Source organism: Nestor notabilis, unplaced genomic scaffold (assembly GCF_000696875.1).
Source record: "Nestor notabilis isolate BGI_N333 unplaced genomic scaffold, ASM69687v1 scaffold5409, whole genome shotgun sequence".
Lineage (NCBI taxonomy): Eukaryota > Metazoa > Chordata > Aves > Psittaciformes > Psittacidae > Nestor > Nestor notabilis.
Window position 1 is genome coordinate 36585 of NW_009944922.1, and position 23715 is coordinate 60299.

The 23715-nt window shown below is 37.4% G+C and overlaps 1 protein-coding gene across 1 annotated transcript in view; it reads left to right on the top strand.

Annotated features, from left to right (window-relative positions):
* Positions 1-23715, top strand: part of LOC104412049 (DENN domain-containing protein 1A-like) — a gene marked incomplete at its 3' end in the record, with an annotated part of 116462 nt that overhangs the window by 36578 nt on the left and 56169 nt on the right. Inside the window, exons 4-5 of the mRNA XM_010022642.1 lie at positions 14301-14350; positions 19876-19995. Coding sequence (XP_010020944.1) covers positions 14301-14350; positions 19876-19995 — 170 coding nt within the window. The remainder of the gene's footprint in view (positions 1-14300; positions 14351-19875; positions 19996-23715) is intronic.

The following is a 23715-nucleotide window of genomic DNA, read 5'->3' on the forward strand; positions in this document are numbered from 1 at the left end:
TGCAGATTGCTACTTCTATTCTGCTGGTAATTTTTCTTTCCACTGGCATTGAAACCGAGTTTATAATGAAACCAACAATCTTTGTACATTTATAGATAAACTATAAAACTTTTATGGCAGTCTTTATATAGAAACTAATGGTCTGTCTTGTACAAAGTCTGTGAGCATTGTAGAAACATTGCACACAGGGAAAAATAAAAAGCACCCTTTCTTTTGTCATTTTAAGAGTTGTGTGATTGGAGAGTACTTAGGCAGTGGTGGCCATAAATGGAGCATAAACCCCCTATCTTGCAGAATCCTTGTGTGCTAAGCAGACTTAGTTGCTTAAACAGGGCTGATTGTAATCCAGTTTGATATTTCCAAATTGCAGATAGTATTCTTAGTATAAAGTATTTGCATTACAGGTTGCATACACTGTACAGTAAAACCTGTCTTGAGTAATTGAACATAATACCTGTCCATTCAAAAGTGCATGAAGAAGTTGAATTGGAAAAGTTGAGTACTTAGTCATTTAGAAAACCTAGAAAAGTGGTTATAGTGTTCTGAAAGCCACTTTGTAGTAAAATCAAGGCAGTGTAAATACTAAATATGTGAAGTATTTGATACTTCTGAAGCATTTGATACTCCTAGTTTGTGTAGAGCCATCATACAGGGAAGGCTTTTAAAGTGAAAGCCTAATAAAACTTAATGTAGTATAGTTATAAACAGTTTCCTCGTACAGTGACCACTATTGACTAGATAGTGTGAATGGAAACCTTTGATGGGAGAGGAGAGCACTCTGTGTAATGTGTAAGGAGATCACCTTATACCTCACGTGCAGATAGTACAGCTGCTGTTTCACTGAACTGTTCTGGAGGCAACTTACTCCATGAGGACAAAGCTGGGTTCTTTGGCTGAAGTCCTGAGAGATAGTGGATGGGACTAAACCATGGGCTTTGTACAGTGGAGTATTTTCTGAATTCAGAGCATTTTTCTAGACCAGATGTATATCCTTTAATATAGGAAAGTGCAGAAAATAGCTGTTCCTTATTTACTCTGCCCTATTCTGTCATCCTTGTCGCACGTTATGTGTTGCTTTTTCAGTACATTTTCTTTACACCAGGTAGGTGAGAGGTCAGTTTTTCTTATATATTTCTATTTATGCCTTTCATTTGCTTCTCTATTATCATTTAATTAGTATACAAATTGCAGAACCTCTTCAAATCTAATGTCTTTGTGTATGTAGTAGGGTATACTATCCTTGTTCTTAGTCATTACAAGGTATTTATGCTAGAGTTGCAAACCTTGAGGAATACATGACAAAGATTTCCATCTTAATAGAACCTTTGACATTATCTATTCATCCAAGTTCCATTTTAGAATTAAAGTTAGTAAATCTAAGGGTTATAGTAAAGTATTCCTATGATGAGAGAAGTCAGCCAGAATATATATTTAGCAGCCGTAGAATAGCTGTTTCTAGTAATCCATCAGATCTGCATGGAATTTAATGTAGCATCAACTTTTCATTATTTTTGTGTGGTTTCCTACTACTTGGTGACTGGCTGCAAAAATCATTGCAGTGGGTTTGTGCAGAGCAAAATAGTAAGTCAGTCTCTGTAAGTATCCCTGTAAAAAGTTAGTCCTGAAGTCTAAGGCATGTGCAGTGAGAAAGTACTCAAAACGTTCTTTCTCTTATTTGTCTTAGAGCTAGTGCTCTAAGTAGCTACTCCATCTGTTCCTGTCTCTGAAAGAGCTAAGGTTGGAGATGCTCTTTTCCTCTGCTTGTTGCATCCTTAGTTGAATGTTTTTCCAGTTATGTATCTCTGTTTCAGGAATCCTGGTACAGGGCAGCAGTGGTAAAAGTACAGAAAACAAATAGTAATTAACAGCCAATTGATCTTCTGAAGGAGCCCAGGAAGTGACTTGATTTTGGCCTGAGAGTATCTGAGGTGGTGTTGGACTCTGAGGTACGTGTGTTAAAGCTGTGTCAAAAGCTAGTGTCTGGAGCTGGAAAAATTCTGGATAGAGTAGAGGAATAATTGAGTTCAAGCGTGAGGAAATGTAGTTCATGCCACTCCCTAAACAATTTCAGTTTTCTTTCATGTAAAATTGGAATCAGTTTTGGAAGTTCGATAAACACAGTTTGGTTTCACCACAAATTATTCAGCCCAGTGCAAATATTACTGGATACAATTGTATGGCCTTTGTTACACAAGAGGTCAGACCAGATGATCATAATGGTCCCTTCTGGCCTTCAAAATCTGTGAATATATGAATAATTGAAAACCTGTCCTGCCAACCCTTGTTCCTTGAGGTAGTCATATTAAAATCCTGTGGGACTACTCGTGTGAGTAAAGGTTGTGGGATCAGGCCTAAAGCGAGTAATCATTATCACTTATGTTTAAATTTATTGATAAAACTATAAAATATTCAGTTCAGGTAAAAAGATGGGTTTCTTTAAAATGTGAGATGCTTGTGTGGTAATATCCTGCTTTGGTTTGTTAGGCCACTGTTGTCAAAATAGTTTTGAAAGTTCTCTTGTTTCAGTCTCCTGAACCATTCAATTCTGTACTGGTGCTACAGACCAATTTATAAATGGTTTCAAAAATACTGTTTAGAAGCTTCTAATATGTAGGAAGCATCTTTAGTTTGTTTAAAAATAAAGTGAAATTCAAGGGCCTAATTGTGTAGTGGGTATAGGTGTATTAAAGTCATCGCCAACACAACTCAATGCGGGTAACGGTCTTCCTCGCTGTGACTGATGATGTTGATGTTTGCATGTACAGGATTACTGGGATGTCCTGTCCTTTGCAAACAGTAGGACTTATTTTGAAACATGATTACAATAAGTGTCAGCAGGTAAGTGGTGTCATCCAGGTTGGAGTTACATGTCTGTCTCAGATATGCCATGTCTTTGTATGACCATTCGTGAAGTAGTTAATTTCTCAGCTGGTTAGAGATCTGTTTTACATCAAGAGTTTAGTGGGTGGGGTGACTTAGTTATTCAGCTTAAAAAGCTGAATTGCTGATGACTAAGACAGTTCTGGAGACTATATTACTAAAGGAGCATTGATAATGCTGCTGTCTTGCAGCTTTTCCCCCTCTTAACGTGTTTTTTGTTGCTTCTTTAATGTAGCTGTACTATTTTAACAAAGTAAGGAGCGCATTTATTTTGTGACTTCTAAAGTAGTCATTAATGCTTCAAAGTTTCCTGGGCACATGGAGAAGGAAACAGTTTTTCAGATTCTTGCTCTTGTGACTTGTCTGGCCATACCCCAGTGCATTAAAAAAGGTGCTAAAGAAGCTGAAGCTGCACTGAGTGTGCTGTAAAGACAAAAAGCAGATGGGAAATAAAAGTATATATATTTCTTATTTGAGAGCATCCTGTGGCATGTAAAAGAGCATCAAACCAGCCAAAACAGCTTGTGCTTTGTTACTGAAATGGGTCATTTTATGTTCCTGTATTCAGGTGCTGGTGGATGAACAGGGTGTGAAAGGGACTTCAGGAGATTGCAGTCTCTTCATTTGTGTTGATTTCCAAGGGGACAGGAGATTTCCATGGCTTACATTTGACAGCAAAGGGACTTTGCTGACTCTAGAGTTTGGGTTTGGGGTGGCGTGGATGGAAATATAACTATTCAGGGTTTTCCTAACTAGACGGTCTTTGTGTGTGTGTCACACTGCAAAATATGACCTTTTATTTGCTCCACACCTCCCACACGAGGTGATGAACTGTAAGATCACATAACCTGTGCATTCTTCTCAGGAGGAGGAATTGTATATAAAGATATTGTTTCTCCATGAAGCCAGATGGTGAATTGTTACTTCAGTAATACCAAGTATTCAGTTGTAGTCAGCTGCATGGTTCTCAAAATGCTGTGCCCTCTGTAGAGGAGAGAGTGTAGGGGTGCAGTGCCCTGTAGAATACACCATGTGGAAGATGAGTGTAGGAACACCAGTGAACAGATGAGTTCACTGTAAGTGGTAGGAGTACTGAATTCCATGTTAGTATAACACAGAAAAATAGTTGAATGCATGTTCTAGAAGGTTTGAGTTTTTTAATACTTTACTACCTCAATTGTAAAACAAAACCAGTCTACAAGAGTGTGTATAACTGGATTTTTGAGTTTTTTACATGTTTCGATTTCCTGGTACTGTGTTTCCTCACAGCCATCGTCATGGAGTCTGTGTTGGCATATTTGCTGTTGGTTTTGGTGTAACTTCTGAACAATTTCGTAAATGTATAGTGCAAAGTGTTTAGATTGCATGATGCCTTAACTGCATTTTCCAAATTGCATTATTCTTTATTCTTTTTTTAATCTGTTTTAAAGGAATGATGGCAAAGTAGCCGGAAAGGAAGGATTTGTTTGCAATTGATAGATGACATTAACTGACACTCACATACTCAAATTCTCCTGAGTGTATGGGCAGCAGCATAGAACTGGTAGCATATTATGGAGAAAAGTTGGAAATGATTCTCTGTTAACCCAGGGAAGTCCAATATTCTTAGCTTTATACTTGGAAAACTTAAGTTTCTAAGTTCAGTCATCTCTGTACAGAACCACTGTCTTTTCTTCAAGTAAAAACTTCTTTCCACTGCTAATGAGTGTTTTTATAGCTTTCAGGGTTTTGATTGTTATTCTTTAGCATATTCTTGTATTTGGAAATCTAAAAGTTGTGAAAATACTGATAAATTTGAAAAGCTGTATCATCTTCTAGCCTTCAGTTATCCCAGGTGATCACTGACTTCATCTTGTCTTTGCTAAGTTCTTCTTCCCCTTCGGGTACTGATATCCTCATCATGTATCATCATTTTCTCCTTCTGAGAGAGTTCTCAGGTGGCTGTGATGGGGATGCAGTCTGAGGGACAGTTAGTCCTGAATTTTAAAAGCTGGTTAGCTGTTGCCCCCTTTGGGATAGTTGTTTTGTTCTGTTCTGTTTCCTCATCTGGAAGAAGTAGTTACCAGTGTAACTGAGCTAAATAACTTCATTAGTGACTAGCTTTAAAGCTCTTCCACAGCAGTATGTTCTTCTCTCAGCAGTAAGGAGGATTTTGGTCATAGCTGTTAAAAGACTTGTGAGAAGGCAAATCCATGAATTGTATCAGTTTCTGGTACTTGCTAACACTGTGCTAGGTACATTCATGCCATTTTTCTTAGCAGTCGTATTTAATTTTTAGGTAACAATTCTAAACATGTTCTTCTAGCTTCTTTTAAGTACAACAGAATGAGAAAACTTTTTCTCATTACTTCTCAGGAATTATGTATTGTTGGTTAGGATTCCCAGTCTGTAGCTTATTTCCATCAAGGATGTCACTAATGGAGAATTTGTGATATGGAATGACTAACAGAATTCAGTACACGCTTTAATATTCTCTTTGGTAACCAGTGCAGGAAGGAATTGGACTCTAATGTTATTCTCACACTTTTTAACACTTTGAATTTCTATAAAGCATCTTGCCACTGAAATGACTTAATTTTACAGTAAGAGATAGTAGAATTTCTGTAATAGGAACATGACAGGGAGGTGGTACTAAAGTCCTGCTTTGCACAAAGGCAGAGAAGTTGTTGGTTGCAAATTCTTACCTTGGCTTCTTAACCATAAAATCCTGCTGCTGTCTTTATCTAAACTGTTTTCAACATTCCAAGTTTCTTCACATCCTTTTTCTCAAGCAGAAGACAGGAGCTGGTTTTTAACGATGTTCACTGTTCATTGAACTAAGTTTTTTGTTTTTCTTTTGGGGTGTTTTGCTGGTTGTTTGTTTATAACATCCCAGCGATTATTTTCTCCTTTAATTTAGTTTCCCATCTGTTGTGCCTGGATGCTGCAGAAGCGTGTATGAAAATTTGCACCCAGCTAGAAGAGATTACAATCTTTAAAAGCCCAAACTAGTGTTTTTTTCTTTCTACTCCCTGAAAAATGAGTCTCCTATGGGGGCTGAACTACAATGCAGATTTATAAAGGTGCAGCAGAATTACATGGGTGGGATTTGATTTTAGGTTTTAATATAGGTTTGTAGCTCTGGCCCTTCTTTTAACATACTGTATTTGTGTGAATGAATTCCTGAGCTTTGCATTACCTGCTTATGGTAAAGATCAAATCTGGCCCAGTCTTCTTGTGAATACAACTGAAAATCTAATTGGAATAGTGCCATCATAATAGTCTCCTGTGATCATAAAGTTTGTATTTGATAAACAGAGCTCATTTAGCAGATGCTGCTTTAGAGTATTTACTTGCATATATTTTTAAGGAGGTTGGGCAGTGGAAGGTGCAGGAGTGATTAACAAAGCATCATCCTGCCCATTTATGTAAACAGGGTATTTCTTTTGTGAACGTGTCTTGTTAACTACCCGTTGCAGACCTTTATTGGTGCTGCTTGAATAATTTGTTTAAACTATGCAGTACAGATTCCTTATTTTAGCACTAAGACTTACAAAGGCTTCTTTTAGCAGCCTTTAATTTTGTACTTATGTATGTGACATAGCCTGTGGCTGTGATCTCTACTGTGAATCTGCAGTTGTTTTGGGATGAAAGAAGAAGGCAGCTGGAAACTCAGTAGCTACATCTAGCTGTCTACCTAGAGAAGGCCTTGATTTTAAGTTTATCTAAACAAGCTCGACTAATCCCAACTATCTAGGGGGATCCACTGTCAAAACAAGCAGCATGGCCCTAAGGCAAACACAACCATACAGAAATGAAGGCTGGGACTTCCAATACTCCAATGGCTGCATACTGGAGGCTTTTTTTCCTGAAAGAGAGTAAGAGAGGTAGCATTTGCATAATGCCTTTTCATCGGAAACTTTTGGAAAGCTGACAGAGGTCCAGCTTATAGCTCTGTAGCCACAATACAGAGTCTATAGGAGAATCCTTGAATGACCTAACCATATTGAAAGAAAAAATGAAAGCATCGAAGTATAGCCAAGTGAGTGTGGAAAAGAGGGCTGCTGCATTGTCTAACATCTGCTCTACTTCTCGTTAGTTTTGTTCTTTGGTATTCTATGTGGACTTTGGAGAAACCTAAGACAGCCTAACATGAATCCTATAATCTTCCTTCTGAATATTTATGTAGTGTGCCAGCCTCTAAGCTGTCCTTTGCATCTTCCTACTTCCCCCTCATTTTCATGCTCTCAAATGAGGCCAACATTTCAAAAGCTAAATAAATGTTTGTGAATGTTTATAAAAGATTTGCATAAATTTGTCCTTGTTTGACAAAGATCACTTTTTTCTTATGCCAGTTCTGAAATTTTTTAAAGGTTTCAGTGCTTGTCTTGACAACAAAGTCCTGCCTCAGAGAACAATGATTGCTGATTAAGTGGGTATGCAGGGGTAGCTGAATAGAGCGTTTGAGGCGATGGCTAAAAGGGCCAGTCATCATAAGCCAGAATTATAATATTTAAGAAATGTTAACCAATGTAGATATCTAAAGCTTCGGTTTGGAGGCACTATACCTGGGCAGTTGATTGGTGGGGCAGAGAATGTGATTATCTTTTTGCAGCTAATCATTCTCACCTCATTTTTCCTAAACATGGAAGTGAATATATTCCCCATTTTTAGTCACTAAATGTTTCAAAAATAGTTAATCAGTATTCCAGTTTTCTGGTGCTGACACTTCTTATCTTTACCAACTGATCAATATTACGCACGTAATTGGACCTGATTTGGTTATTTTATGGCTGTTTGTATCATTTTTCAATTCTATGTGATTTAGGGCTGGAACAATTATTCCTGCAACAGTAGCTGCTGCTTTTTAATTGTTCTTTTTTCCACATATTTGCTAAAATCCCTTCATCTTAGAATAACATTAAATCTTAATTTTATTAAAGGAGTTTAAAGACATTTATTATGTAGATCTCTTTAAAAAAACTGCTTAAATATTTAGTTCCTCTTTACTTTCAGATTTTTTTCTACTGGCAAAAAGTAATAGTCGTTTCTGTTCTTTTGTTCTATTAGTTGAGAGGTTGAAGTTGTCATTAAGGCAAAAACTAGAGCTACTTCTCTGACACAGTTTTTATCACATCTGCTAGGCCTGTGTCCCAGGAGGAGCTGTGTGGAGCAGTGAATTCAGCACAGGCCCATTATCTACTGTTTTTGCGTATGTTGTAAAAGGAGTGAGACCTCAGGGAGGCTTGGAGCCTCCTCCCGTGTAATGTCCAAATCAGATTTGAAGGACTGGTGGCAGGAAAGCTTTGGCCTTGGGGTGTGAATTCTAAGAAACAGAGTCACAATTAGGTTTAAAAAATTCAGGGATTTTGAGCTTTATCTTGAAATATGTTTTTAGTAATGCAAGTAGAAAAGTTGCCCATCTGTGCACATATTTTGTACGTTTAAAATATTTAAATGATAGCAGGCTTCAATATGCTTAGGAAATGTTATTTATCTCATGCTCTTCCTGTTACCAGGATTGCGTATCTGTGTGTTGGGCTTTTCGTTTGGTTTTAAAAACCAGCATTTTCCTGAGAACAATGAGTTGTTACCTTCAGTGAAATGATGCTGCAGACTGGGCACCGTTCCCCTTCTGACCCTCATACAAGAAGAGACTTTCGCAGAAGAAAAACCCTCCCCTAAATCAAGCTTTGTAATTGCTCAAAAAGAGTTGATGGATTTTTAGAACACAAAGCAAATGGATGAACTAGTGCTATAAAGTTATATTGGAATACTAGTTCAATTTAAGAGGTAGAGATAAAACTACAGGTAATTTAAATTAATGCTATTAAGCAAATTATGTTTGTGATTTTTTGGGGTAGAACTTTTTTTTTGAAGAACTGATTAATATTAATTCTTAAAACATTTTGACCATTATAAGAATCAGTAATGTTCAGTACTGGTGTAAGATGTAAAAAGATTATGACAAAATCAATGTAAGAGGAAATTTGACATAAGTATTTGAAATGATTTTTTCAAAAGAATGTGTTGAGTCAGGTTTTTTTTAAACTTGAAAACCCTTTAAAATCTAGAGAACCCTGTATTGAAGTTTTAAGGGCTGAAGTTTATTGTTCTTTGCTTTCTCTGCTTCAGCATCCTGCAAAATCTCAGCTTTTTGTTGTGGCTGTGTGACACTGGCTTCTGTACACAGGATCTTTTTAATTTGAGAATTCAATTTTATAAGCTGCTTGAATGGGAATGCTCCTTCTGATTCTTACCTACACAATTCCATGGTGTTTGTTAATTGTGAATAATATGTAATAATGACTTTAGGAAAAACCTATGTAAGATAAATATAAACTCACACTAATAATAAATGCAAATTTAAGTTTAAATGTTCAAAACAAAAGATATGCTGATCCCTCTTTGTTACTCATAGTAACAAGTGACTGGTTGAATTTTCAGTTACTGAGGCGCTTGTTATTGTGTGGAAGGATGTTCCCTTTCCTAGGAAAATGCACATGAATTTCTGACCAGCTCTGCACAGCTCTCGAAATGTGTTCTAGATGATTCTGTGCTTTTTCTTTCTGCATCCTTTGCGTTTCAAACAGGGTTGTTGTCAGGTTTAGGCTGGTTATTTGGATGCACTGACAACTTCTTTTGAATTCTTAAATCTGTTGTTCCATTGCAGTGGATGATTTAATAAATCGTTGGCTTAAAATGATTCAAATAGATGAATCCAATATAAGAGCACTTTATGATTTTGTGGCTATAAGGTAGATTAATGTACAAGGCAAATATAATTGGATAATATTTTTCTTCTTATGTCTTAGCACTCTTTTATGCTATATTAACATTTTGGTAATGTTTAAATTTGATGTTGTTTCTGAGCAGACATAAAATCATCCCTAGTTACTTGCTGGTCAGGTTGGGATTCTGTCCCCTTTCTCACTTACCTTGATCCCATAAGGCTGACTGGCCCCATCCTCTTCTTCACCCTTGTTGCTCTGCTTTCTCTTCCTTCCTTCGTAAGTCTATTGATGTGTTCTTGAAACTCTCTCTGTGTTTCTCCATGTGAGGAGGATTCCATGTTTCTTTCATGGATTCAGAAGGTATTTCAAGCTGGATAAAATGAAAACTATTTGTCTTTCCACCCTCTCTGTTTAGCATTTCACTTCCAGCAACCTCACCTGTGCTTCACCTCTGGTTTGAGGTCAAGGAAATAAAACAGCATTTGTCTTTTTCATCACTGAGCCATCTCTTCTCTCCATGGAAAACTCACCTTATTTGCAATGCTCCATTCTCTTGCAATATTTGAATTGTCCCCCTGTAAAACGTGTGTACTTCCTGAAATATGGTTGTGGGGGTTGTTTTGCATGGTTGGTTTGTTTGCTTTCCCCAAGAACCACAGCTAAAGGTCTTGGCTGTACTCTGGGAAGTGTCAACTTTATCCTGGTTTTCCCCAGATTTCCCAATAGGCTTCCAAATACAGGTCCCCAACCTGTTGGTTTTTATGGTGTATCGTTTCTGTTCTCTGACTCACATTAATATTTGAGTGTTTTGCCTTGATCATTCATAATTTTTCACAATTGTTTATAATTTTTCAGAGTTTTCTGCCTCTGTTTTCATTTCTTCCCCTCGAACTTCTTATTCCACTTTGAATCTGTTGTGTCATGCGTCTTTCTAAAAGCAGATTCTTTGCAACAGTCTGAAGTTCTTGCATTAGACCATCAATTTGCATTTCATTTTATTGGTGTAGTTTTATTTGATTGTAGCTGCAGCATGGGATATTTGTTACCAATGTTCATTTGAACAAGAGAAATAAAGTATTCCTGTATAGTGAAGAGTCTCAGAAGTTGTTCCATTGACATAGAAGTGGGAGCATACAGTGAAAATGTTTAAAAAGAAAAAAGCCTTGAGTTAAGGTAGAGCTTGCATTTTCAATTCACAAGTGAATATGCAAGATTTTTCAGCAGTGTTGAACTTTCTTTACTATTTCATCTCAATCTATAGATAATTTGGGCCAGAAGCCAAGCGTGCATTGTGTGTATTTTACAACCTTGCTTTCCTCACACTGCTCAAGTCTCTCTCTCTCGAGTGTGTGTGTGTAGGAAATCCTTTCAGAGACTGCCTCACCTTCATAAATCGCTGTGTGACACAAAAGGGCTGAACGCTGTATTCCTGCCTCATTTATTTGGCAAACTTTGCTACTGAAACCAAACTTAATCAATGAGCTCTGTGTTGTCTCCGATAAGTTATGTACTGGCTTTATTGATTGGGAAGGATTTTAGAAAACCCATGTGGGGTTTATAATGTCAGCAGTGTTTTGATTATGAAAAGAGTTGGAACCTTGGGACAAGGAACCAGGTGGTGTATGTCCTGAAGCCACGGGTGACACGGCTGGGCTCACTCCCTCAGGGAACACAGTTCATGCCCTGCACTTTAACTGTGGTGACTGGCTGCTATGGATGCACTTTTTGCTCATTAAAATGTTAAAAATCAAACTGCATGTAAAAAGATTTGTGAAAATATAAACTTGGGGATTGATCCAGAAAACTGGCACGTGAGACCCCAGAGACACTGGTTTCAGCTAGTGGGTAATTTACACTTCTCAGCTGTGTGTCCTGGATCTTTCGGGGGCTCTGTTCTTTTTAGTGGGTTTTGCTTTAGAGGCATTTATGTAGGCTTTTCTTTAAGAAAATAGGCATAGGGGAATAAAATGAGAAAACGGTCTACTGGTACTTCCTCTGAGTTTCATGTCAGGTAAAAACGTAAAAAGGATTATAGGACACCGACATGAAGTGATTCTGGGTTTGGTTTTGTTATGGTTTTTGTTTGAAACCATAAAGAAATGATGATTTTCCTAGGCCATAAGTAACACCCACCTACAGAGCTCTGGTAGGAAGTTGTGTAGGATTGCTCATCTTCCAAACAGAGCAGTTTTCAAAGGAAAAAAAGGCATTACATTTATAGTAATGAGATTGCAACTTGAGCAAAAATCGATTAGTTCTCCCGTGTTTGTATTTCTAACATGCAAAAGATCAGCAGTTTTGCTTACTAAAAACTATTTCTAGATATTATTTTTTAAAATAGTTAGAATCCCAAAATATGTCTGTGGTTATCCTGGACTAGTCTCAAATTTTTAGTTATAAATGAAGGCAGATCAGTGTTGGTACATAGTGAGTGGCAAATTACGTGCAATAACATTATAAAAGTCACATAATATCACTGTAAATTCTTTCTTTAAAATACAAAGCAGTATATAACGGTACAAATTCAATATATTGCTTCTTTAAGTGGAAATTTCATTTTCTGTGTTTAGGAAGCTCTAATATCAAGAAAAAAGTGCAAAGTTAAGTTCTGAGTAATACTCTTACCCTACAATAACACAATGCTGGTGAGATGTGAAAGTGTTTTATTATGTGGATGTTTTACTTGCAGTTGCAGTAATTATTTAAATCATCATAATAAAGGAGAGAATATATTCTGCTGTTTCGAGGTGACTGATGACTTGTCTTTTAACACTGTTTAGTTCAGAATTTATGTAGCAGCTATGTGGCTTTGTTCCTGAAAACTAGATGCACAATCATTATTTTGAAGACAGTGTGTATTGATAAGGCAAATAAAAATACAGGCACTTTATTCTTCTGCAGTTCCAATTTTGATCCTTTTAAAATTCTGGGGTTTGTGTTGTTTTTGGTTTTGGTTCTTTGGTTTTGGTTTTTTTTTGGTGTGTGGTTTGCTTTTTTGCTTTGTTTTAACATTTTCCACATTAGGATTTCAGTTGTGGGTGAAGGACAACTGTGTAGTAGTTACAATTTGTCTGGATGCTGGTTTTGCACACAAGCAGTTGGAGTTGTTCAGCACACAGTCAATCTTGTGGAAGTCAGTGGGATTCTGCACAAGGGTGAACCCAATCACAGTAATGAGCCCTTTACTATCAAGGCATTATTTTGTATCAAAATCCATATTTCTGCAGAGGTTACTCTGAAACCTCTGTAGCTCCTTGCCAAAAAAACCTGCTGAAAGGGAAAGGAGGCTACTGCTTTGCTTTACATGGCATTCTTCAATAGATCCTTTCTTGTTCTTTAAAAACAGGAGGTTGTTAAATAATCTATCAATAAACTGTCAAGAAGTCAAAGTTTCCATATCTGCTTCTGCCTGAAACCTTAAGAACTTGCCACATTTTAGTTGTCAAGAAACCTCCAAAGAGGAGTCTGTGAGCAGTTGAGCCTGAAACCATTGCGAAGAATGGGGTGTGCTTATTTGAATTATGTAGGAGGAACATGTTCTTGCAAGGGAGTCAATATGTTTTCTGCTTCATTGAATAGGTTATTAGATTGATGTAGTTTATTTGTTGAATGATGGCATTGGTTTTAGAAATAAATGAAGCGAGAAGCATCAATTTAGTTATTGGTGATAACTTATTGTTGCTGATCAGAGAAGTGTTGAATGTATCGGAGGGTTTGTCATGTAATCAGGGTTATCTTGTTTCAGCTGAAAGCGGAAGTATAGGTTGCATTTCAGGTCCTGAAATATTTAAGTGTGAAGGAGAATGAACAACGAATTGTCTGGTAGCAGAGGTCTGCAATCTGTGTAGACCTTTATGGTGGGATGTGAATTACAGATTTCAAATTTTGAATATCATGGAACAGTGTAAATGGATTGCTTTTGTCTATGAACACAACTGTTCGGGGACTAACATGTTTCTGTATTTGTTTAAAGTTGTGAAGTTAAAAATGATTAATTTCACTGCTGAGCATGTTTTCAGTTTTCATATTATTGCTTTTTATTTGATGTCAGGCAAAGGCTGTACTTAAAAGTTTCTCTGTGGTGCTGCTTTGCAACTTCTACAAAATGGCTTGTAGTTTAACCAATTTGTATTAATTTTAATACACATTATTTTAGTCAGTCTTTTAACACTCAGATTTTCATTCTAGTTGCAGTAGGCAACATTAAACATTCCTGCTATGAGACCTATTGGCTTTATCTTTTGTTATTTATCTTGCTGATGTTAGGAAGTATTCTCTAATCCCCCAGACCTCTGTTCCTAGGTAACAGTCAAAAGCTGTGCCAGCAGAAGTGGTCCTGCCAGGCCAAACCCATGTGGTTTGGTGTTATTCACTATGATCCATATGGTCAGGGTAGAGATTGTCCCCAGAGAGGTGTTAACACTCAACAACCCAACCTCCTCCTACTCTTTGGAGAATTGCTGGATGGCTCCTGCTGCCTGCCCATGTGTGAATCTTGATTAATTTTTCATTTTTAATGAAGTTTGATCATGTTTATTATTTCACATGATTGACTGCCTGGTACTCCTTCCATGTAATTGATAAAGCCCATATTTCTTCATCTGTCTCTTATTTCTTCAGGGTAAAGTTGTGAAATTGTGTGATGTGGTTAATATTAGATTTATTGGTCCCAACAGATGTATAAATTATCTCTTTTTCTCTCCACAGGAAGTTCTACAGACTTTGACCAAGTTTTGTTTCCCCTTCTATGTGGACAGGTAGTGTTAGCTTTTCAAACTTTACAAGAAAATAAGCTTGTCAATAAAACTACTGTAGAAAATAAAAACCATACCATTCTTAATGTTCTGTCTGCCTGGCTGTGACTTAAAGCACCCAAGTGCAAATTATAGTCTCAGAATCACTTTTTCCTGGGGTTTTTATGGGCACCATCAAAAAAAAGAAGTTTTAAAAGTTTGAGCTGTTCCGTGGCAGCAGTAACAACATTTTGTTTTACTTCTGTGTAATGCTTGGATGGGAAAATGCTTGGGTGGTAATTGTCAAATATGTGTGTTAATATCAAAGCTTTGTGTGTGTATGTATTTTATTTCTTAATTGCCAAAATCTGGGCAGAGCTATGAATTAAATGCTTTACATTTAAAGGCTCTTGACCTTGCTAGAATGTTGGTGCTTGGTGGGTACTTAATGTGGCTTCTAATTTTGGAGGGGAAACTTGTAAAGTTACTGTGGATTTGACAGGAACTGGGAATGTTTAATTCTTGTCATTTAGAAAACTCCAGAACATTTTTAGCTTTTTAGCTTTGCTTTTATTGTGAGTTATTTTTGATGGTTTCATGAAAAGAACAAGGGTTCAAATGTTGAAAAGATGCACCATTGCTCATATCATCCACGAGAGCATCATTTAATTGGTCAGAATCACTTGTCTTGGGTCAGCTTATACACTGAACAGTCGTGATTGATGGAATTGACCTTAGCTGTGATTAAACTGCTAGAAATCTTTCTCATTTCAGTAAAATCGGTGATATTTACCATAGAAATTGATTTTCTTTATAAATCAACATCTGCTTCTAATATCACTTCTTGTTTGAGCCCTTATTTATATATTTATTTACATACTTGCCTCTTAGGCAGCTGCTATTTCTTAGTTGTCTGTGAATGGAGGTGAAATCTCACTGTGCTTCTCTGGAGATAGGAGTGTACATAATAAAACCACTGCTACACTTTGTAATCTGGGGCTTCGGGAAGCCAAAAGCTTGAATGGATCATGCGGATGATCTGTTCTTTTAACGTGCTGGGTGGTTCCTGAGGATCAGAGTTGAGAGCCATGGGTGAGGCGCAGCTGGAGACACCGGCGCCTTTGCTGTACCTGCTTTGTACATGAAAAGAGAATCTGAATATCCTGGGCTGTCAACATGAGCAACTTAACCAGAGCTCCTTGACTCGAATGACCTTTAAAAGCCTCAACACCTTATAATTTGGAATTACTTTTTGCTGATCATCTTTTTCTTTCCCTGCTCCTTCCCCTTGGGAAGTACTTCCATACATTTTTCTCATGTCTGTGTTTCTACTAGAAGTATTCATGCTTACTGTGTGTAGGTTTATTGTACCTAGGGGTTTTGTTTGTTTTGTTGTTTTTTGGTTTTCCCCACCAATATAACATTTTGAAAGATAAGAACACTGAAAACCCATATGGGTGCAAATGAGAACATAATGAACACTGATTCCCATTTCTGGATTTGCTTATTTGTCTGAATATCACAGACTGCCTCTGAAAAGACTGTAAGCCAACAGTTTTGAACATAGAGATTGTAACCCATAACTTAAAATTAAGGATGAACTTCAGTACTCCAGAATGTAGAGGACTTCCCAGGTTGAGGATGTGGCAGCAGAAAGACGTGTGTGATACTTCTCTTGTTGGTATAAAAATACACATACACGCAAGTGTGCATGCATGCATAGGTGTGTGCATAGGTATAAATATGAAAACAAATAGTTGTTGTAGTCCTCTGATATAAATTTGACAAGTTCAAAGCAAATCTGCCAGTAACAGCAAGAAGGTAAATAGTCTTAGATCACTGAGTGCATGTGAATTTAATGTGACCATGATAAAGGGAACAATATAGTGCATCTGAAGTGCAAAATGTTCTTCATCTTTTAGCTATGTCCAAGTTCAGAACTGATTGAATACAGGTTCTTAGAGGCTGTTTCTGGAACTCAACAAGTGTTGAATTTGAACTAGTTGGTCCCTATTTACTATTAACCAATGACTGATTATTTATTTTTACATTTCTTAAATCACATTAAAAATAAATAAACAAAATAATAACCAAATAACTAATTTACTTACTTTTCCAAGGAAGTGAGCAGGTAGCCCCATCATGAAATTAATTCAGACGATGCTTTAATATTCCCCTCAGTTTTCTCAGTAAACACTTTTTCTACTTTGAGATGAAAAGAAATTGCTTCTAGAAGCAACACTGTCTTCAGTTATATGTCAGAGGGGTCCTTACAGTCATGTCTTACAGAGTTGACTAGCACTCTCTAGTGGGACTTTATCCCTCTGTATGTGCCTGAAAAATGGTGTGTTGGATCGGATCTCCAGTTACTGTAATTCTTAGTCCTCAGGGATTTTTTTATATATATATATGTGTAGTTTTGTTCATTCTGAACAAAAAGAGAAAGAAACACTGAAGTGATTGCAGTAACAGCCTTCCAAATACTTAGCAACTACTCCCAGGTAACTTGTTTGCCTTGCTGGCCATGACAGTTTTAGTATTAGAATCTCTCTGCAATGTTGAGAGGTTGTAAAATTATTATTCTTAATATAACAGTGGAGATATTGGCTTATTGCTCAAATAACTTAGGAACATGGGATAATACCTTCTTTTGGAATAATACTGTGTAAGTTGTCTCTTCAAGGTCTGTGGAAATATGATCAGTATGAATTACGAGTTATTATGCTGATACAAGTGACCAGAAGTGTGTAGTCACTAAAGAATAGACACTACTTTTCCTTTCACCAACTCGGAGCCCAAGGTAGCATTATCAGTCATAGAATTTGGGTTTTCAAGTCCTGACATAGTCATGTCCCCAGTTAATACCCTGTTTGTGAGGAGGTTTACTTGGGGAAGTTTAATTTCCCTAACTACGTTCTGTGTTACGTGCAGTATGATGCCAAGCTTTCAGTGGAAACTTCTTGATGGGAGGAGTGTGCTCAGTGGTACTCCAGCTGAGTCTTGCTCTTCTGGCTTGGATGCTAAACAGTGGTATTTCTTTGACAAGTGCTGAGAAAGGACATAAATCTTCACCTTCATGTGTGTCTCTTCTAAGGCTGAAGGTTTTCTAAGGCAGGTGGCATAAACTGAAGATGTTCTGTTGCCTCTGCCAGATCACTTCAAATGATGATCAGACACCAAGATTTTTAGGCCAGTGAAGATCACCTGCCTATGTTATTGTTCTCTGTGCTGAAGGTTTTGGCACTCATTGACGCATACGCTTAATTCTTTATATATCAATTCTTTTTATATGTCAAAAATCACCAGGGACTAGTTGCCCCTTCCTTTACTCAGTGGACTGTGAGTTTTCTGTTCTTACGGCTACAGGATCAAGACAGAGGCTATTTTCAAACTGCAGGAGTGAAGAACTCCACCTGAGTCAAATTTCCTATCAGGATTAATTTGTGTTAGTTAGATATAGGTAGCTCTCTCAAACCAATCCAAACTTCTGCCTGCCCATTTAGAGATAGATTCATTTAGATTCATGGTGCTTCCACCCTGTTAAGCTCTAAATAGACCTTCTTCCCATTTGAAGATAGACATGTAAATATCAAGTATTGATATTAAAATCTTAAGAAAAGAACTTTTTATCTTGGGAAGTTTATCCTTCCACATGAAGAACTGACAACTGAAACTTGAGCAAGACCTATCAGACATATTTAGTTTCTGCAGATCACCTGAATGTAAGAATCTTAGAACTTGTCACAGTTATTCCATAAGCGAGCTTCTCCCTGCTGCAAATGAAGCATGGATTTTTTCCCTGTTCCATAATTTTAATTGTCAGCTAGAATTTCTCACACACGCTCTGCTCTCAACCTTGTTAAAATTAAGCATATAATCCCTTTTTAAAACACCATACTAAAATCACCATAGTAACATTACATCCAAGCTTTACAGATAAAACACAACAGCAGTCAGGGATTTTTTGGTATCCTCTGGCAGCTCAGTGTGGTTTATGGAAATGGTTGCTCTGTTGACATTCAGATTTCAGCAGGATGATGATGCTTACTCTGTCTAGTTCTCAGACTACTGAAATGCTTTTAAATATCTGTCTTTTTGTTCATCTGTGAATTTGGAGCACTTTTTCATCTTCATCACTGCATGTTTTTCCTTCCCTGTATGGAATCCGTTGAAGGATTCTTCTTTCTAAACTGCACAGTGACATTTTTCCTATCCAGATTCAATTTCTATTACTGAAAGTCAGTTTTCTCAGTTCCCAGTAAACCCAAGATAAACTGGAACATAACCTGAAATAAGGGTTAATTTTGTATCATTATGAGGTCTGAAACTGGATTGAAAGTCCTCTAATCATTACATTAGTCCCAGCTCACCACTAAATGTCAACGTTTCTGTTAAACAGGAAAACAATTCTGCAAGCTGGGAGGTGAATTGAGCTTGGCTTAGGTGGAGTCTGGCATCGCTGTACTGAAGCATTTGATTAACTAGACAAATGGGGTCATATCTCAAGAATGTCTTTCATTTTCTTAATAAATAGCATTCTGAAACTGCCATGCTTTAAATGTAAAGCATCTTAGTTTGAACTTATTTCAAGTGGTGAAATACAGATACGAATTACAGTATTTTTAAAGACATGAGGTTTTAAATGCTCAGGTTTTGGGCTTTTGTGTGTGTTTGTGTGGTTTGGTTCTTGGCTTTTGGGACGGGGTTTGTTTTTTTTATGTTTTTGTTTTATTTCACGTTGTTGGTTGTGGTGTTTGTTTTCTATCACTGTGTTTTTCCAATTTGGGCAAACTTTCCTGTAGTGATGCTTTCGCCTGTGGTGCGAGTAGGAGCCAGCGTCTGAGAATGTTATTAGTTCACCTGTACTGTTCTTGAAGAGCTGTTAAGATCTTACAGTTGAGGCAAATTACTCCTAATAAAAAAACATACGGAAGTCCTCCAAAATTATTTCTGTAGTCATGGCTGGCTCTAGCACAGTGTATTTGTGCTTCTGGTTTATCTTGTCTTCCTTTGCATGCTATTCTAGGCTTTAGCTGTTAAAGGAGAGTCACCTGGCATGGTTCCAGCTGCTGAACGTTTTGGAATCATGTATCTGGCATACATGCAAAATTGGTAGATGGATAAATAAAGCTTCTACAAGTCAATATCCAAGTGTTGAAGAAGCTTAGCATGTTATTAAACATTGATTTGCTCTTGGAGTAAACCAATTTTCAAATGAAGAGTACAAGGAAATATTTTGGGTTTGGTTTGTACAGTGTGTACTGCACTGAGGATGGTTGATAGTCATAACCATTTTCATTTAAAGAGAAACACATTTTTAGTATCCTCCCACACTTAAAATACGGAAAAACCAACCCAAAGCCCACTCCTCCCTCACCAAGCAAGTCGAATATTTAAGTTTCTAGATGGTGTATACTCACAAAGTTAATTTCTCCAAGAAACACTGCTGAAAGAGGAAATGTTATAGGTTCAATGACATTGATGAGATACTTTTGACACAGAGTTAGCTCAGCATTAATTTTTTTTCTTCTTATTCTCTTTATTTTCAGCCATGCAGTTAACCAAGTTGGGCAGAACTTTACGTTTGTGCTTACAGACATTGACAGCAAACAGAGGTTTGGATTCTGTCGCTTATCTTCTGGGGCCAAGAGCTGCTTCTGTATCTTAAGGTAGGTCTGTGGCTTGGCTTTTGGCTGACTCTAGGAACAGTGTTTGACTTTGCTGTGTTACACTGCAATTATAATTTCCAGCTGTTCAAAATTATTTTCCTATCTGGTCCTCAGAGTCACTGCTCTTCTGCAGAAGTGATGCAAAATATCTTGCACTTTGAGTTCCTCTGTAGATAACTGTATTTGTTTGTAGTCAATGTTCTTGAGTTAACAATGTGGAAAAAAAAAAGTCTCTCTGCAGTAATGTGATATGACATAGCAGGGTGGCAGCTGTTATCTTTAGCTGTCACAGCTGATCTTGTTAAGACGTTTTGTGGACATTTGTATATGCAAGTTTTATTAACAAAGCATCTGTTGGTAACTGAGAGAATGTCACTGATGCTCTCCACATCCTGGAAGTTTGTATGTATGAGCTTTACTCTGTTCCATTGAGGGTTTTGTGGAGTTTGTCATAAGAAAGACTGTTAGTGGAAGTTGGGAACAGTGCATTTCACATAAAATGGGCAAAGAGGCTCTATCAGAGTGGGTTTTGATGGCCTCTCACAAACATGTTGAGATACAGTCTGTAATTTTCTATTTACATTTGTTTCAAGAAATGATGCAAATAAAATCAGTTTTAATGTCTACCAGTATATTAGATCCATTAAGAACTCCATTAAGAATTATGGATTGAAGATTTACACATGGCCTCCAGCCTGTCTTGGTTTAAATGGTCTGCCTTGGGCTTTCTGCTTTTTGCATGTTGGTGAGAACTTGGGAGTTTTGGAGAAATGGCTCAGGTAAAGGTAGCTCAGAGCTGACTGTATGAACAGACTGAACATTGCTCGAGCAGTCACAAATGAGGACAGTTTCCTCTAGGAGCAATTGCAGACATCTGTCTCAGTTGTCTCTGATTTGCTTTTCATATGAGAGAATCCAGTGTGAAAACAAGAAGAACTTGTCTTTGTCCTGTGGGTGCTGTGTGTTGCACATGATGGAACAGGACCTTCTATATACGTGTTACTGAATATGATCCCTCTGGAGAATTTCAGGGTTAATGTGGCAAAATACAAGAGCACCTATCAAGTACAAGGACAGGTTGTATACAGCAACGCCACAGAGTAGATTCTGGATTGATGAACGGGTTTAAAATTAATGTCTCTGCCATTTGTGCTGGCACTAGGCTGGTGAAGATACCAGATGTGTGTTGCCATGTACTGCAGCATTATGCTGGTGGCAGTGATCTGCTGACTAGGCCTTCACTGAAGAAGCTTAGTATTTGGATAAATTATTGAGAAACCTACCAGAATTGCTACCTAACTGTGTGGGAGGCAGGTGTTTTCTGAGTATCTTTGTTCTTTCTTTTCTCTAGCTGACATTTCAACTATTATTAGTGATGGCAATCCAGCAATAGACTTGTACTGAAGACAAGAAGGCATTTCCATAGCTCTTTTGGGATGCTGATTCGCTCTCATGTGGGAAGTGGCTGGTTACATAAAGTAACTTTTCCTGATTAATGACAAATTAAAGGGAAAACACTTTAATAAGAAAATCTGAATGAGGAGCAGTATCAGTCCATTCTTGATCTCTCCTGGATAATAGTTCTTTGCTGTCAGCTCCCTTATGTTGAGTGAATGCCAAGAAGAAAAGGAGTTATGTTGTAGTTAAATGCCTTCTGCTTCAACTCATAACCAAAAAACAACAACAAAAAGAGTTCTGTGCTGTTACAGCAGTGGATGAGTTGGGACTCAGTTTCATTCCTATCACTTCTTTCTCCTGTGAACTAATGAGAAAATTAAAGTTCATCATTAATGCATGTGCATGAAAGTTTTAGAGGATGATTAATAATGTACGTCAGCATTACATGGATTCACTTGCTCTGTTCCCAGGACTGCAGCACCTGTTGTTGATGTGAATCTTCGCAGTGTCCTTTATGGATTAAAGGATGCTGCATGGTAAATGGATGGGTGAAAACACGTTGAAGAATCTCAGAATGAGACAAAAAAGCAAGTGGGGATGAAAAAAAAAATTGTTTGTTTTTCGGGGACAGGTTGGATGGCAGCAAGTTTTGAGATGATTATTTTTATTATTAGAGATGATAGTCATGTGTTCATAAGTCAGAGATCTAGTGCGTCTGGCCATGGTATAATGGCTTGGAAGTAGGAGATCATCATATGGTCAGATTCATTATTGAAGAGGAGCAGGAGGACAAGGAAATTCTTTTCACTCAGCCAGTGCTTTAAAAAGTGTCTGTAGAGGTCAGGAAGCAAAGTTTAAAACTGAAGTCAAGGTCTGGACTTTGAGTTTTAAAGTGAGACTTTTTCACGTAGATGCAAAGTACAGTAAGGCGCTTCTTGGAGTTCAGTAGCAGTAATGTTATCCACGATGTGGCTCCTGTGGCCAGCAGAAAGGCAGTTCCATTTTAAAGAGTAACTCTTTTGGCTGTTTCAACAGTACTCTTTAGAAATCTGCTTTCACGGTAATTTTCATAGTGTTGTTCCTGCTGTGGTTTGCATCAACACACACATTGATGGAAATCTCTGATTAAGTTTTCGGAGATTACTGAAAGAACGTCATTGAGGTGTTCTATGATTTTCTGTTAATGTAGAACCACTGCGTTTTGTCTCTGTTATTCCATTTCCTTTTTTCTTCATTTCTAGCTGATCATGAAACTACAGTGATCAAATGGGGTATTGTAGCACCGAGTTGTAGTGCTCTGTAGCACCAGTGACAAGCTTCTGCACTTCAGACAGCAGAGGGCGGACAAAAGCACAGAACCAGTGTCACGGTGGGGTTTTGGAGGTTCTAAGCAGTGAAGTGAATTATTAAAACCCCACAAGCACATGTATCCCACATCGGAATCTCCTGGGTGACTTGATTTCTGGACTACCTTTTCCAATGCAATATATTACAAAACGTAGAATCTGCTTTTGAAGTATTTTCTTTTCCAAAGGAGGAATGTGTGGCAAGTTGAGAACTAGTGGCCAAGTTGTCAGATTCTGAGTTCTGATCTGGTATTTTAATATCCTAGAGAATTTCTATGCCCAAATACTTTTTTCTTTCTGAGACTTCATTGAAGAATTTTGGCTGAAATGAAATAAATCCTATTGGATATGCATTAAGAAGTGGATTTTTGTTGTTGTTGTTACTAGAGGTTTTCTTTAATCTAACTGATAATGTTCTTTCATTAGAACAGAAGAGTCTGGAAGATGGCAGGGGTTCCGAATTTGTTCTTGATTTGCTGTTTCCTCCTAATTGCAGTTACTGAAATATAAGGACCAGTGATTAAAAAAATGGCAGTATGAATTTATCTTTCTGCTTTTGTATGTTCTTGAAGTATAAAGATACATCCTGATTCTTAAGAATTTTGCATGCTGAGGCTCTTAATTTTCATTTCCTCATTTTTTGATGTTAGATCTTCTTCCTGACTTGCTCATTTTTTTCTTATTTCTAGCAACTCTACCTGTACTAAAGTCTCCAGAAGCTGGTTTGTTGGTTCTGTTATGGACACTGTTGCTCAGTGGCTCAGCTCTATTTGCCTCTTTGGCTAAGTGCTATTATCCAGAACTCTTTAGGCTTTGATCGATTTCAACATTCTTTTGATGGAAAAGTAATGCATAAACCAGTTTATATTGGTATGAGGAAGTGCACTGAAAGGAGTAAGGTGTTTTATTTTACAGTCTGGTTTCTCAAAGTTGAAGTGGACAAACACTTCATACATGGTCTGCTCATAATGGGAAA